At 40.9% G+C, this 15129-nt stretch overlaps 1 protein-coding gene across 1 annotated transcript in view; it reads left to right on the top strand.

The window, feature by feature from the left end:
* PLA2G4B (phospholipase A2 group IVB) overlaps positions 1–14884 on the top strand; it is an 89912-nt gene extending 75028 nt beyond the window's left edge. Inside the window, exons 16-20 of the mRNA XM_089523148.1 lie at positions 1400–1525; positions 5393–5563; positions 6486–6652; positions 10515–10701; positions 14534–14884. Of these exons, the coding sequence (XP_089379274.1) occupies positions 1400–1525; positions 5393–5563; positions 6486–6652; positions 10515–10701; positions 14534–14748 (866 nt within the window). The 3' untranslated portion in view covers positions 14749–14884. The remainder of the gene's footprint in view (positions 1–1399; positions 1526–5392; positions 5564–6485; positions 6653–10514; positions 10702–14533) is intronic.
* The last annotated feature ends 245 nt before the right edge of the window (positions 14885–15129 follow it).

Raw genomic sequence — 15129 nt, 5'->3', positions numbered from 1 at the left:
AATTGATCTCTTGTATTATTTTTAGTAATTGTTATACAACAATTTCATCATACATAGAGTTTAAAAGAGCTTAACTGGGTGTGTATGATGCTACAACCTTGTACCAGAGGAAGTAATAGTTTATTTGTGATTTTATCATGCTCTCTAGGAACTGTTGTTTCAGTTAATGGTTAGCACTTGGCTAACTTGGCTAACAGTTTTATCGTGCCTAAATACTCTAAAGGCACCAGATCCCATCTGAACTTGGAAGCTAAGCAGGGTCAGCTCTGGTTTGTATTTGGATGGGAGATTGCCAATGGATAAACTCTGGTGCAGATAGGGACATTTTCTCTGTGTGTGTGTGTGTGTGTGTGTGTGTGTGTGCGCGCGCAGCAGGCAGACTGCGCGGTGTCCCTCCGTAGTAAAAAGAACCTGGAAAAATGGGTTCTTTTTAAGGTGCCCGGCACACGTTACGAGTTCGCCATTGGTGCACTGGTGATGTAAGTGATGCGCAGAGACTTCTGTATGCTGCACTTCGTTTAAATAATAATAATAATAATAATAATAATAATAATAATAATAATAAAACAATTTATTTATAGCCCGCCCAATCACTAGGAATCTGGGCGGGTTACAACAGTAAAAATACATTACAATAAAATACTAAATGGTCCCTTCCCAACCCCCTCCCCAATATTAAAACTAGAATTAAATAATCAGAGTTTAAAAACAATAAAATGCAATACAGCATTAGGTTAAAATTAAAAACAATTTGGCAGGCAGAGAGACATATATCAGAAAATTGAGATCATATTTATAAGCATGCACAAGGGAGGAAGCTAGAGTTAGCTAAGTTGGGAAGGCCTACCAGAAGAGATCCCTCTTAAGAGCCTTTTTGAAGTCTGTAAGAGTGGAGATATGGCGGATCTCTTCCGGCAGGTTGTTCCACAACTTCAGCACAGCAGTAGAGAAGGCCTTTTGAGTGACAGACGTTAGCCTAGCTTTTTTTGGCTGAAGTAAATTCTTACTTGAGGACTTCAATGTGCGGGACGGACAGTACAGAAGAAGGTGTTCCCTTAAGTATTCCAAGCCATGTGTGGACAGGACGCTGCCATGATGCGACCACCATTACACACTAGGGTTTGGGAGCGTGCAGTTACTGCGCACTTCTGAACCTTAGTATCGGTGGCGGCATGCCACTTTTGGCTCATCTGTCCTGGGCCTCAGTGATCACAGTAGTTTGACTAATAGTTGGGTACAAAATGGCTATATTAATTTTGTTCAATTATGCTCATTTACTCATGTGCCATTGATTAATGGCTAACATATTTTCCTGATCTGGTGAGCTGATACATATTGATTCTGTTGAGAGATGATGCTGACTAATTTGTACTGATGAATCAGGTGCTTAAACTTGCAGGTATCTGGACCAACATTTTCTCTCGGAATCTGCTGGATGGTTTGTACTGGTCGTCAACACCAGCAGAATTTTGGGAACGATGGATCAAAGATATGGCAGATAAGAGTAAGAACTTCTCTACTTTCAGTGTTATCCATTGATGCCTACACAATTATTCTATGCCCATCATATTTTTGGCTATCAATCAATCAGTCAATCAATCAGAAGTCTAAAATCAGCTATCATGCCTTCCTGGTTACATGGGAAATCCCTGTCTTCCTTCAGCTTTATCATAAAGCTGAATTGCTTGTAATGGCTAATACTGATGTTTTCAATATTTATATTTCTCTCTCTCTCTCTCTCTCTCTGTATGTATGTGAGCATATATATATATATATGTGTGTGTGAGATTAAAAAGCAAATCTGCTGCACTTCTCATGTAGATTCAGCACAGTGTTGAAGCTGGTTGGTCTGACATGTATTTCTACAGAACAAATAATGTTTCTGTTGAACAGCTGCTAAGTCTTCTATGAGCTTTTAAGGCTTTAATTAATTTTTTAAAATTTAATAAACTAGAGGCCTATGTTAAGAACACAGAAAACTGCTACCTATAGCCCATTGACTCGTCTGGGTTCATTTAGGCCCTATATACACTGACAGGAAGTGCTGGCCTGTTGGCAGACTCAGTGCGCAGTGTCCCGATGATGTTTGCCCTCACTCTGCCCCCATGGCGCCATCATAAAACACCTCTGGCGCTGCATCCAAATGACGCCGTGCCGAAGGTACGCCATAGAGTCACACCGCTGTTTTGCGGCTCCTTTTTGCGCCCTCCAGAGGCACAAAACCTCCTGACCCATTTGGATGGGGTCCGTGGCAACCTGATCCGGCCAGGAGAGGGGCGGCCTCCTGCCACCCCTTAGGGACAATCTGTACAGCCCCTTAGTCTACATAAACTGATAGCATCTGTTCAGGATTTTAGACTTGAATCGTTCTGAGCTAGGTACTGTATGGACAAGAGATAGATTGACTTGTACTCTATCACTGAGATGTAGCTCTTTTCCCATCTACTTATGGAATATATTTAAAGGCTGTAAATGATGTAGCAATTCCAGTCACTTTTACATCACTTTAAATTTATTCATTTGTTACTTCATACCTAAATTGAAAAACATGACAAAAATGTGATCAGTTTTGCTAGGAATCTGAAATACATTTTTCTTGTTTTGTTGAGGTCTCCTGCCATAAAAACAAAACAAAAACAACATCTACCTCCACAGAAATCTATTTTTTTTAAAAAAAAATCTGCTTTAAACAAATTATTCCTAATAGGATAGAAGAAAATTAAGATTAAAAAAAATTGAATGTGTGGGAAAATGAAACTAAGAGCCCATTCACTCTATACAGTTTTGTTACTATGATTCTACTTTAACTCCCATGTCAGCATCCTATGATACTCTGGGATTTGAAAAGGGTACTTAGAATTCTCAACCAGAAAATTCTAAATATCCCATGGCCAGACTCTCCATGCCGAGAATGGCTGTACTTAGAGAGGATTTGCCCAGTGCAAATGGGAAAGAATTTCAGTTCAGTTCATTTTTGAAAAATTACCAAATTTGACAAATTTCTTCATGTTCAGAATGGAAGAACTTGAATTTAAAACAAAATTAAAATGGAAGACAAAGCAAAATAGAGTTTCCAGCCTCCCGTTGTGTTCCATATCTCTTCACATCCCTGTCTAAATTGCCAAGTTTCTGATTTGCAGCAAGAGTCCACAAAAGTTGTTAGGTTTCTTATCCTTCAGAGAACCTGCATGATTTGAGTGTCAGACGATGACTCTGGAGATCAGGGTTCACTTCCACGCTAAGCCCTGGATAACCTTGGGTGAATCATACACTCTTAACCCCAGAAAACCCCATAATAGGTTTGTCTTAAGGTCACCATAAATCAGACATGAGTTGAAGGCAGACAAGCACAATAACAAGACAAGACCACCTGTGTTGGTTATTTGTGGCCACAAAGGAAAAAAGAACTAACTTGTATTTTATTTACTTACAGATTTTTTGTGTGTCTTGCTTTTCATCACTAAACTATTCCAGGGCAATTGCAATACATAATACAGTAAATATGCTCAACAGTTATTGCATATCAGATTTAATATATTGTGCTTTAGCTGTCCTGTTGTGATATATGAGACAAATAGTTGATCAAAAGGCATTCACAGAAAATAATTGTTTTCCATTATTGTTGAAAATTGACATATGTTGGCAAGAATATTCTACAACTAGGGTGCCACCACTGAGAAAACCTATTTCTGAAAATCTAGATTACATTTACAGTAGGTATGGTATAAACAAAAAGAGTTCCCTAGAAGAGCTTAAATCATGAGCAGGATGATAAAAGAAGAGATGCTCCTGTATGCAGCCAGGTTATAAGTCATGTAGGGCTTTATATGTCAAAACTAGCCTCTTGAATGGCAGCTATAACAAAAAGCCAGTGCAACTTTTTCAGAACTGCTGTTACATAGTCTTCTATTGCTGAACCAATCAACCCTTGTGGTTGCATTTTCCCCACGTTCCTCAATCCCAAGACTGTCTTCAGAGGCACTTTTATGTAGAGTGCCTTACAGTAGTCTACCAGAGCATGGGTTACTGTGGCCATGCTATCCCTTTCCAGGAATGAGCACAGCTGACAAACCATCTGGAGCTGGAAATTGTCACTTGGCATCACTGCAGCCATTTGGGGAGAGCTTGGAAAAGTTGCTTTTGTACATAAAAAGTAAGTGTGCAAAGACTTGCAAATTTCATTTATCACTTCATGGCTTCTTTATGTTACTTTTCTTAAAATTGCCATACTATGGGGGAGAAAATATGCAAATAAGACAGCATGGAAGCTCCCAGACTGCTAGAGATCCATATGATAAACCCTTCTCTGTATGTTATAGTTGTAGTGTGGTGCATAAGACAGAAAGACTGTTTTCAAGAGCTTCTCCATGGCTGTTACCAATCTTTACAATGTTAGAAAGAAAAATTCTAGAATGAGAAATAACTCTTCAGTAATGTTTCACAGGAGTGCAGTTTTGGACAGGATAATGCTCTTTTTCACTGGGAGTGTAAGGGCTCTTTGTTTTCTACATGACACAAATTTTGATTAGACAAATTCCTGGTAGATGTATTGAACCATGAAAGCTCATTGAACTCTTTTAGTGATTATAGTTTACTGGAGCTCCTTGCTGGTTTCTGGGAACAACACTATGTGAAATGAACATAATTTTAATGCCAGTTGAGAGTCCTGAAACATCTGACTATCCCTCTTTAGAAACAGATTCCTGGACTAAATGTATTATGGCTGATCTAGTAGGAAGGGTGTGTTTTTGTGTCTTCCTGTGTACCAAATGGTTTGGCACATTTGGTCAAGTCATCTGACACTGTATGTTCTGCAAACAAGCTTCTTTGCAGCCACCTTTTTTTTTTTTTTTTTTTTTTGCTTCTTCTTTCTTGTGACCTTCTGTGGTCTGGATGGTTTACCTAAGTTGAACTTTGTGAGCTGATGCATGGCTGGTCTTGTTTTCAGCATGGGTGTGGTCTTTAACAAACTTGGGTGCTAAATTTTGATGGCCATGTAACCAAAATGGGGCTACTAAGAAAGAGACATCCATTAGTATGCTTGGGAGAACTCCAAGGTTTACAAAAGTAGGAAAATATATTTAGAGAAAAAACCCTGAAGGGGGGAACATAAATACATCTAAAACAGCCTAATGAATATATATATATATATATATATATATATATATATATATGAGAGAGATAGCCATTCAGTATGTCTGAGTGTCTTGTTGGAAAAGGAATTGGAGGACAGGAAGAAGGGATTGGAGTATACAGAAAAAAGACAGGTTGATTAAACCTTTTCCCACTGAAAATGCGCCCCTGAAATGTGTTCTGGACAGAAAAAGAAGGAAGAGTTTCTAGAAATTAACATCCTCTGTATTTTTTTTCCCAGATGACCAAAATAATTCAGATGATGGTTATACCACTTACAAGCCCCCAAGTTCTGCAACTGGAAAACTGAGCGAAATCTTTAATGATATTTTAACTGATCGTCCTCTAAAAGGGGCAACTCACAATTTCTTGAGAAGCCTTGACTTTGACAAAGACTACTTACAACAGAAAGAATTTAACGAGTGGAGAGGTAACTAGTAATCATTATGCTCTGTGAAATGCAAGCCAAAGGGGCAAATTACAAAGTCACAACATTTATATTGGTAGTTTTATTTTTAAAATGTTACAAAGAAGTCGTGGGAGACAGAAGAGAACAAACACAAAGGATTTCAATCACATGAAGCTATAGAGTGGAATTTTAACAGGATAAAAGCATCTTTGGCTAGCAGTTATCATATAACACTGATCTGTCCTACTGCTGTCTTGCATTTCATTCATTATTGTAGTGTACCTTTTCATTGATGGGAAAAACCCATCAATAGGCTCTTAATCTATTCCATAGATTAGAATGGAATATTCCCTTATTGCCTTCATGCAAAAGGATCCTTTCACTCCAGTTCTGCTTCTCAGGCAGCCACGTAGTGTAAGTGGACATAATTCTGCTCCCCTCTCCCTCTCCTTCCCCCTTGCATTGATCACAGCTGCCAACAGCTTCCTGAAGACAGCTGCTGCATGCCCATTTACACAGCAGTTGGCTTGAGGAGGTGGTTGGCAGCCATAATCACCTGTCCTCTGTCCCCCAAATCATGCACTTGTTGTGTGAATTTGCATACAGCAGGTCTGTGCTTTGGGGGGAGGGGAGAGGAGGAGCAATCATGGCCACCAACACCTTTCCGAAGCTGGCTGCTGTGTGCTCATTCACTAAGCAGCCAGCTTTGGGAGGTGGTTGGCAGCTGCAATCACTTGCTCCCCCTTTCCTCCTGGAAGGCAGCATTTGGTAGTGTGGAAAACATATCAGGTGACCACGGATTGCCAAAGCACTATCATAGGGAAAAGTGCGATAACAAATTTTGCCAAACTGATATGCTTCCATTCTTAGTACAATTGTGGCCACTTTTGATGTACCCTTCTCTTGACTGGTCATGCTGATAAGATAAAAACTTGCTTTTCAGATACTGTGTTGGATGCCTCTCCTAGCAGGTTGACACCTTGTGAGAAATCCCTCTGCTTAATAGACATAGGCTATTTTATTAACAACAGTGGCCCACCACTTCTTAAGCCAGAGAGAAATGTGGATGTCATCATTGCATTGGATTATGAACTGGGTGTACCCTTCAAGGTAAGAAAAAACTGAAGCCACATTGAAGCCGGAGAATAAATAAACATTTCGGCAGAAAAGTGCATACTCTGCATGCAGAAGGACCTTAGTCATATTCCTGATATGATTCTATGATTCGATGATATCATTTTTTTAATAAAAAAAAAGTTCAGTTAGCACAGAAGTAGGAAACAAGTTGATTCTCCAGATGATGTTGGAGCTAATGTAGATTAAGCTCAGTATCACTGAGAGATCCTCAGGTCCACTACCCACCATGAACTAGCAAGTTGATGGAAAAATTGCAACCTCAGAATTACAAAGGAGGATGCGATGGAAGGTCAAATGGAATCATAGCACTGTAATTTGTAGTGTGAAAGGATCCTAGAGCTAACATAACATCCAGCCTAAAAACCTGGAGCACTGTAGCCTATTAGATAATACTGGGCTAGAAGGACTAGTGGTAGCTTTCTGTGTTTCTGTAGTGTTCAGCAGCTGCAGCCTGAGGAGTTTGTGTTGGTCTGGATAGACAAAGAGTCGACCCAGATTCTTACGCATATCCCTACATTGAGAACATTCCACGTAAGAACCGTAGATGGCAGGAGTATGCAGAGGCTATTAGAAAATTGGCAGCAATAGACCCAAAGTAATTCCTGTGGAAGTAGAAAATAATGCTCTAAAAGTTATAAAAGTTCTAATATACAATTTTATTTGTTTATGCCATAACATTAATTACAAAACATTCTGATAAAGCTGTGGATCTGGTACAACAAATTATATACTACTGACGTTGTTGCATGCCTTTTTTGCTTCTGATTTACGGTGATCCTAAGCTAATAAATAAATAATAAATGGTTTATTTGTATACCGCCCTTCCAAAGATCAGGGCGGTTCACAACAGTTAAAATGACATAAAATTTCAATATACAATGTTAAAATACAAAACAGCACAAAAAGAAAAACAACAACAAATGCTCCCGGGTTAGGAACCCATTGCCTGTGCGGCCTTATATGGCGGGGGGGCCTATAAGGACTAATCGGGGAATGCGATGCCAAACAGGTGGGTCTTCAACTCCCGTTTGAATTGGGCCAGGGAGGTGACTGAGCGGAGCTCTATGGGCAGCGTGTTCCAAAGGGCCGGGGCGGCGATGGAGAAAGACCTCCTAGAAGTGGAGGATAACCTCGCCCCGGGAACCCTAAGGAGTTGCTGCCCAGATGTTCTGAGGGTGCGAGGCGGAATGTATGGGGAGAGGCGGTCCTTCAGGTAACCTGGGCCCAAGCCATTTAGGACTTTATAGGTCATTACCAGCACCTTGTATTGCGCCCGGAAGCGAATGGGCAGCCAATGGAGGTTTTTTAGAACCGGTGTTATATGGCTGGCCCTGGACGTGCCAGTGACCAGCCTTGCAGCCATGTTCTGCACCAATTGAAGCTTCCGGGTTAGGTACAAGGGCTGTCCCATGTAGAGTCCATTGCAGAAATCCAATCTCGAGGTTACCAGGGCATGTACCACAGTTTCAAGGTCCCTCTGGGTCAGGTATGGGCGCAGCTGGCGAAGAAGCCGAAGCTGATAACAGGTGCTCTTGACCGTCGCATTCACCTGAGCAGTCAGGTGAAGGGACGAGTCAAGAAGCACCCCCAGACTGCGCACGGAGTCCTTCACAGAGAGCGTGACCCCGTTCAGGACAGGTGGAACCACCGCCATTCCTGGACCAGGGGAACCTATCACGAGTACCTCTGTTTTCTCTGGATTCAGCTTTAGTCGGTTTTCCCTCATCCAGCCCATTACTGACTCCAAACAGGCCACGAGAGGAGAGACGCCATCCTCGGTCACTGCATCAGTCGGAGACATAGAGAAAATGATCTGGGTGTCATCAGCGTACTGATAACCCCGCGCCCCATGTCTCCGGATGATCTCTCCCAGCGGTTTCATGTAAATGTTAAATAGCATGGGAGACAGAATGGCTCCCTGAGGGACCCCAGTTTTAAGGGCCCTCTCATCGGAGCACACGTCTCCCAGCTGCACCATCTGGGACCTCCCGGAGAGGTAGGACCGGAACCACTGGAGCGCAGTGCCCCCGATCCCCACCTCTGCCAGGCGTCCCAGAAGGATACCATGGTCTATGGTATCGAAAGCCGCTGAGATGTCCAAGAGCACCAACAGGGACACGCTTCCCCTGTCGATGCCCAGACGGCTGGCTCATACTACTTACATACTTACATTAGACAAAAGAATTGCGAAGAAAATCAGAAATGAAAGAAGAAGAAGAAGAAGAGAAGAAGAAGAAGAAGAAGAAAAAACACCAAGAGTTACTGGATAAATGTGAGGCCAACAGTAATAATGGCTTTTACAACAACTGATCCTCTTTCCAACCCACTGCTGATGTCTTTAGGGATTTCCAGTGGATCTTTCAGTCTGATATAAGGAAGGTGGCAATCTTTAGTGTAATGGATTAACAATGGTCTGTCTACCAGCAGGTCACAAATAATATCAGGTTATATTCAAGACACCTTCACTCTCAAGAGGTCTTCCAAGAAAACCATCCTAGGCAGTGTAACAAATAGTGAATTAGGTCTTCCACATCCCCAGAGCCACAGATACATATCCCTTTATATCCTCCCCCTAGATGATCTGATGGCATTGTTTGAAACTGGAAGGTAGTAGAGGCTTTTCTAAGAGCAACAATAGAGGTTAAATCTTGGAAACACTATTGAAAATATTGTCTCTCTTTGGAAGGCTGTATCAAGGATGAGGTTATAAAAGTAACATTTGGAGCAAGAGGTAAGTGTGAGAATGACAGATGAGCTAACCCCCTTCTTGACTATTTAAGTTGTAAACTGGGGGTTTGGGGTTTGGCAGACTATTCCCATTTCTGAATTCAATCTTGATGTTTCATCATCCAGGTCCTGAGCAATAGTATCACTTCACTTTCTTTCAGTTAGTATCAAAGGTGCTACAAGACCTCTTTGCATACTGCTTCCTACTGGAGTACTTTTTATTTTTTAAATTTCTATTATAGCTGAAATTCAATTCCTGTAAAATGCTATCTGGCTGAGATTTAAAAGACAGACATGGTTAGGTGGACTAGCAGAAATAAAATGCAGGAAATTAAGTTTGCATGGAGGTTGTTGGGCATGTCTGACAAAGTTCTGTTTTTTACTTACTACATTGAATTGAACTGCTGAATCCATGAAAATCCTGTCATATTGCTAACTTAGAACTCTGTTATCCTTAACACTTACAATTAACCTTTATCATTTAGGACCAGTCTAAAATGGATCGGTTTAAAATGTAGATAGCATTCAGTTTCTCTTCCCCAGCTACACTCAGCAGGACCAGTAGCAGCTTTTAGGATGGTATGAGGTGGATAGAGTGATTTGTCCTGGGGAAATGGTATGTGAAAGGTGGGATTAGACAATCCTTTCCTCATTGCAACTCTTCTGAGTCAGTTTATTCTCCCAACTGTCCTCAGTTGCTTTAAAGTATTTTTTTAAATGGGAAATTCAGTTATGAAGCTATCATAACGCATCTATTTTGGAAGTAATTTTAGCTGGAATGCATCCAGAAACTTTAATCTCTCTCTCTCTGGCTGCATCCACACTGCAGAAATAATCTAGTTTGACACCACGTTAACTGGTAGTGTCTCCCATGCTACAGCAAACTATAGTTCCCAGAATTCCATAGCATTGAACCATGGCAGTTAAAGTGGTGTCAAACCGGATTATTTCTGCGTTGAGGATGCAGCCCCTCTCTCTTTTCCATAATTAATAATTCACTCTCAGAGCAACCCAGAAAATGGAACAGCAGTATGCCAGTCACAGTTTAATTTCATGTGTGTGGTACAGCTTAATATCTGTCTTCTGAACTGATTTGTGTCTTTCCCAGCAAGCAGAGATGATGGCCAAATACTGTGAAGTGCAAGGTATCCCCTTTCCAAAGGTTGATGTGAGTGATGAAGACAGGAAGAACCCCAAGGAATGCTATGTCTTCTCAGATGAAAACAACCCCAAAGCGCCAGAACTCGTTTGCTTTCCCCTGGTTGACTGCTCCTTCAAGGAGTACAAGGCACCAGGTATATTGAGGGCATTAAACTTCATTCTTTAGGTTGAGAATTCTTACTGTTCTCTTCATCTTTCATTTAATTCATGTCTATTTGTTTCTTTGGCTAAAATCACTTCCTCCTCCTCCTCTTCTTATTTACTTTTCTTGATAGAGCACTTCTAAGGCTTAAAGCATTGCATTGCTCTGTCTTGATGTGTTGGAAGGGGACTTGGCTCATTCTCAGGAAAAATATCTTCTCCCTGTAGTTCAAAGGTAATGCCTAGCAGAGGTTTTAGAGACAGAGATTGCAGTTTGAAACAGTGGAGAACAGTGAAGAACAGTGGGTGAACGCAGTTGTATGTATGTATGTATATAATATTATGAGCCAATGAAAATAAACATTCTAGACTTGCCCCAGGATCTTAAGTTGGCACCTTCTTCAGTGGTGTGTACTTTTCCACCTAAGAAAACACAATTATCTTTAGATTTTCTCCAGATTGCATGAAAAGGCAAGGAAATTGCTCTCCATTTTTGCAACCTTGGGAATGTGGCTGAGAATATGAAGAGATGATCTTTGATTAGCTCTGTTTGAAAGCTTGTTGAGTGTATTATATTTCTATTTAAATTAGACTAATAGTTTCTGAATATCCCTGGGTACATATAACTTGGAAAATGAAAATATGAGCTCTCTATGGTCTCACCCCCCCCCTTTTTTTTTTCATTTTTTGCAAAACACTCTCAAGTAAACTTAGTAAATATATTTGACCTCTGTATATAGGCATTTGGGTTTTGACTGGTCAATTGTTACAGCAAAAGAAGAAGAAGAAAAAAAAGGAAACAAAAGACCTGGCTCATAGTACTGACAATAAACAGAGTCAGGAAATACATAAGTACAACTATATACATTTATTAATGGATGTGGTTGGTGAAAGCGAGGGGTATTCTTATTCCTATTATATGAGGAATTTTAGATTGATGCTTTTGGCTTTAACTGGAGTAACAGTACCTCTTCATGCCTGAACACAGGCATTTCCCCCAGCTCTAACTGGAGATATCAGTGATCAAACTGGGATCGCGTCATGCAGAATGTAATAGTATCATACAATGCAGTGTTCAGTAATAGCATTATATTAAAAGCTATGTAAGATTGGCTTTGGTGGTGTCTCCTGAGTCTCTGAAAGGCTAAACAATATAATAAGCAAAAAAGTATTATATCTGGAAACATTCATAGCTTTGAATTATATGTGGTGAATGTAATGAATCTATGTCTCCTACAAGGAAATTTGAGTGTGTGTGGGGAAAAAACCTACATCTGGGCCCAGCACAAGCCTCCACTTGCTTTCTTTATAAAAGGCCGATGAGAGTATGTGGAAAGAATGCAGAAGCCAAGATTCTCTATGCTCCACCTCAGCCCCACACTATTAATTGGAGACAAGCAAACATGAAGCTTAGACAGTAAAGCATTCATATTCCTGAGCTACAGCCTGCAGCTGTAAAAGTGTATAAGCAGGAGGTCAGCCAGCAATAAAATAGAGTAGGCTAAATTAAAAAGGGTGTAAGATACTATAAAAATTGTTTTAAAAGTCTGTGTCAAAAATGGTGATAGTGCATGGTTTAGTATCATCCTAAGAATATTTGCTTAGAGACACCTCACAGAAGCCATATACAGGCTTGCATCCTGAGGAACATGTGGTGGTGGTGGTATGGCAGAGTAATTTCTGACTTATGGCAATCCTAAGGCAAACCTATCATGGGGTTTTTGTGGCAGAATTTGTTCAGAGGGGGTTTGCCCTTGCCTTTGTCTGAGGTTGAGAGAGTGTGATTTGCCTAAATACACCCAGTAGGTTTCCATGGCCAAATGGGGATTCAAACTTTGGTCTCCCAGTGCCCTAGTCGAACAGTCAAATCACTACATCATGCTGACCTTCTGTTAGGGTTATACCCACCCCTAAGTTTCTTTTATGCCTGTGTATGTCTGTTTTTGCACACTGTGAGGTTGATATTTCCTCCCTCCCTCTGTGATATCCCAACTCACCCCCCGGTGAACACTGCTATCCCATACCTCATAACAAAGAGACAGGATCAGAGAAGTGTCTGCCTGTGTCCCTGTAGCCAGATTCAAAATGAGTAAAGCAGTGCCCAGACCTGCAGAGGACCTCAGCAGATCTCAGCACTGTTGAAATCATTTGTCTATGGGGAACATAATCAGATGCTTCTTCAATGCTGCCTGCTCCCCACAAGGCTTAGAATGATCATGCGAGTAGTTCAGATGCTGTACAGTACCCCTGGTGGATGGGGGTGGCATATGGCTCAGCCTAGCATAGGTCTACATGTGGAACTGCTATATTACTTTAAGCCAAACAGGATTCCAGCCATAGAATTTATTCTTTGTGGATGTTGTCACCCTTCTGGAAAACAATACAAGCACAACAGTGGCACCTAAGGCAATGGACAGGATGGCAGTCCCAGAACCCAAGTCCACTTACAGAACTTAATCAGATCAACCACTGACTTTTCAACAGTGGTGATGAGACAATGGCTTCCACTGTAGCCAAAGATCTTGAGCTAACTTGTGCTGCATGATCTCTACAATTTCATCAGAAATTGTGGAATTGCCAGCACTCAAAGGAATAGCCAGGTGGCATCTTGTTAGTAGCATACGTAGGCATAAGTTAATCATCGGCCAAACTAATACTGCTTACTTCTTGAGCTACATTCAGATGCAGTTCATATAAGAAGCAGTTGGTAAATATGTAAAACAACCTGTAAACTACAGCTTTGAACTACCTTTTTACACACTAATTTAAAATAACAACTCCAGAATTCTGGAGTCAAAACTCTGAAAACCTGGGGATCTTTGTAATCTTAACCCTACTCTACTCTATGAGGCCTTTGTGAAATGTTGGTAAATGGAAATATAATTTCTAGACTTATTCTAGTCCCTATTGTTATGGCTGATAAATACCTCTCAAATACCCGAATGCTTACTAATAATAGTAATGACCAATTAATAAATCTTTAATGGGTTCTAACAGAGAGAAGATGTTTTTTCAAATCCCATGGCTTTATAACTTCACCAACAAGATCTTGCTTGCATTTTGAGTTGAGGCAAATAAAGCCAGTTTGCAGAGATATGCACATTAAGCTAGCAAGGGTTATCAAGAGGATGCTGCTTGATTGTCAGGAAAGTAATGTTGTTTTATAGGCTAGCAGTGTTTGTCAGGTTCTCCATGTTCAACATGTGTATTTGTCTAGGAACAACTATCTCAGAATTACCCTAAGTCTACAGTGGCTTTCATACCCAAGAGAAAATAAACCTGCATTGACCTGTAATGTCATTATGGGTCAGAAAATTGGGGAGTGTATAACAGTTACTATGTAATTGCTATGAACCTATGCAGGTTGAGAGAAAGGGGCAGACAGAGGCCACCCCTTTCTCCCCCAGATTGTGGTGTGGCAACAATGCACTAGGGAAAAGGAGCTGTGAAATGCCATTGCCGAGGCACCACAAGCACCCTGGAGTGACGCTGTGACATCCCTCATGCACTGTGCCATTTGGACTTGACTCACAAGGCACATCATCATCGCGCATGATCTGTAAATGGCGGCATACCAAGATGACATCTGCGGCACGCAGTATTGCTCAGGAGCATGCAGATGCTCTGCTCTCCCAAGCCCTACTTTCAGCCCCAGGCCAGCGCAAAGTGCCAGTCTGTATCAGGCCTATGTTACCCAAGAGAAATAAGACACAGAATACATAGGATGATACAACATATTTTTCCTCACACCAAAGTAGCAAACTTTAAATCCTCCAGCTCAAATGCACAGCGAAACTCTAAAAACCTCTCCTTTTAATTTTTCAGGCATGAAACGCTCTCCTTCAGAAATGAGTGATGGTGAAGTAAATCTGGAGAAAGGCTGCTCACCTTATGCAACAATCCATTTAACCTATGCTGAGGAAGACTGTGACAAACTACTAAACCTGAGCACCTATAATATCCTCTGTAACAAACACCGTATCTTCAAGGCCATCCTGGGTGCCATAGAGAAGAGGCAGAACATTTGGCCCAGTTCTTAAAAGACCAGTTAAACCTAGAAAGTAACTGCTGAGGTGTGGAGAGAGCCTCAAATAATTAGCCACAAGCTCATGCATTATTGGAGGTAATAGTAATGAGTCATCAACTTCCCATGCAGCTTGTTACAAACATTTCTTCCCACCCTGCTGAGTTGGAGCGGATGACCTTTTAAATAGTTCACGTATTTATTATTATTATTTTTATGTACAGCCATTTCACTTCTCACTTACAGTTACATAGGAAAAGATGGAATTACTGCTAAGTCCAATGCTTTTTGCCTGGTAGTACTAGGAGATGGCCATCTGAAAACACATATAGTTCCTAGGTAGTGAGGAATTCAAGGAACTAACTCAGAGTGTTTTAGGTGGGGTTCTATGGCAAGG

The sequence above is a fragment of the Sceloporus occidentalis genome, unplaced genomic scaffold, assembly GCF_023333645.1.
Source record: "Sceloporus occidentalis isolate IW3139 unplaced genomic scaffold, rSceOcc1.0.p SCAF_4, whole genome shotgun sequence".
Lineage (NCBI taxonomy): Eukaryota > Metazoa > Chordata > Lepidosauria > Squamata > Phrynosomatidae > Sceloporus > Sceloporus occidentalis.
Note: the sequence above shows the minus strand (reverse complement) of the source record. Positions and strands in the feature narration are given on the sequence as shown.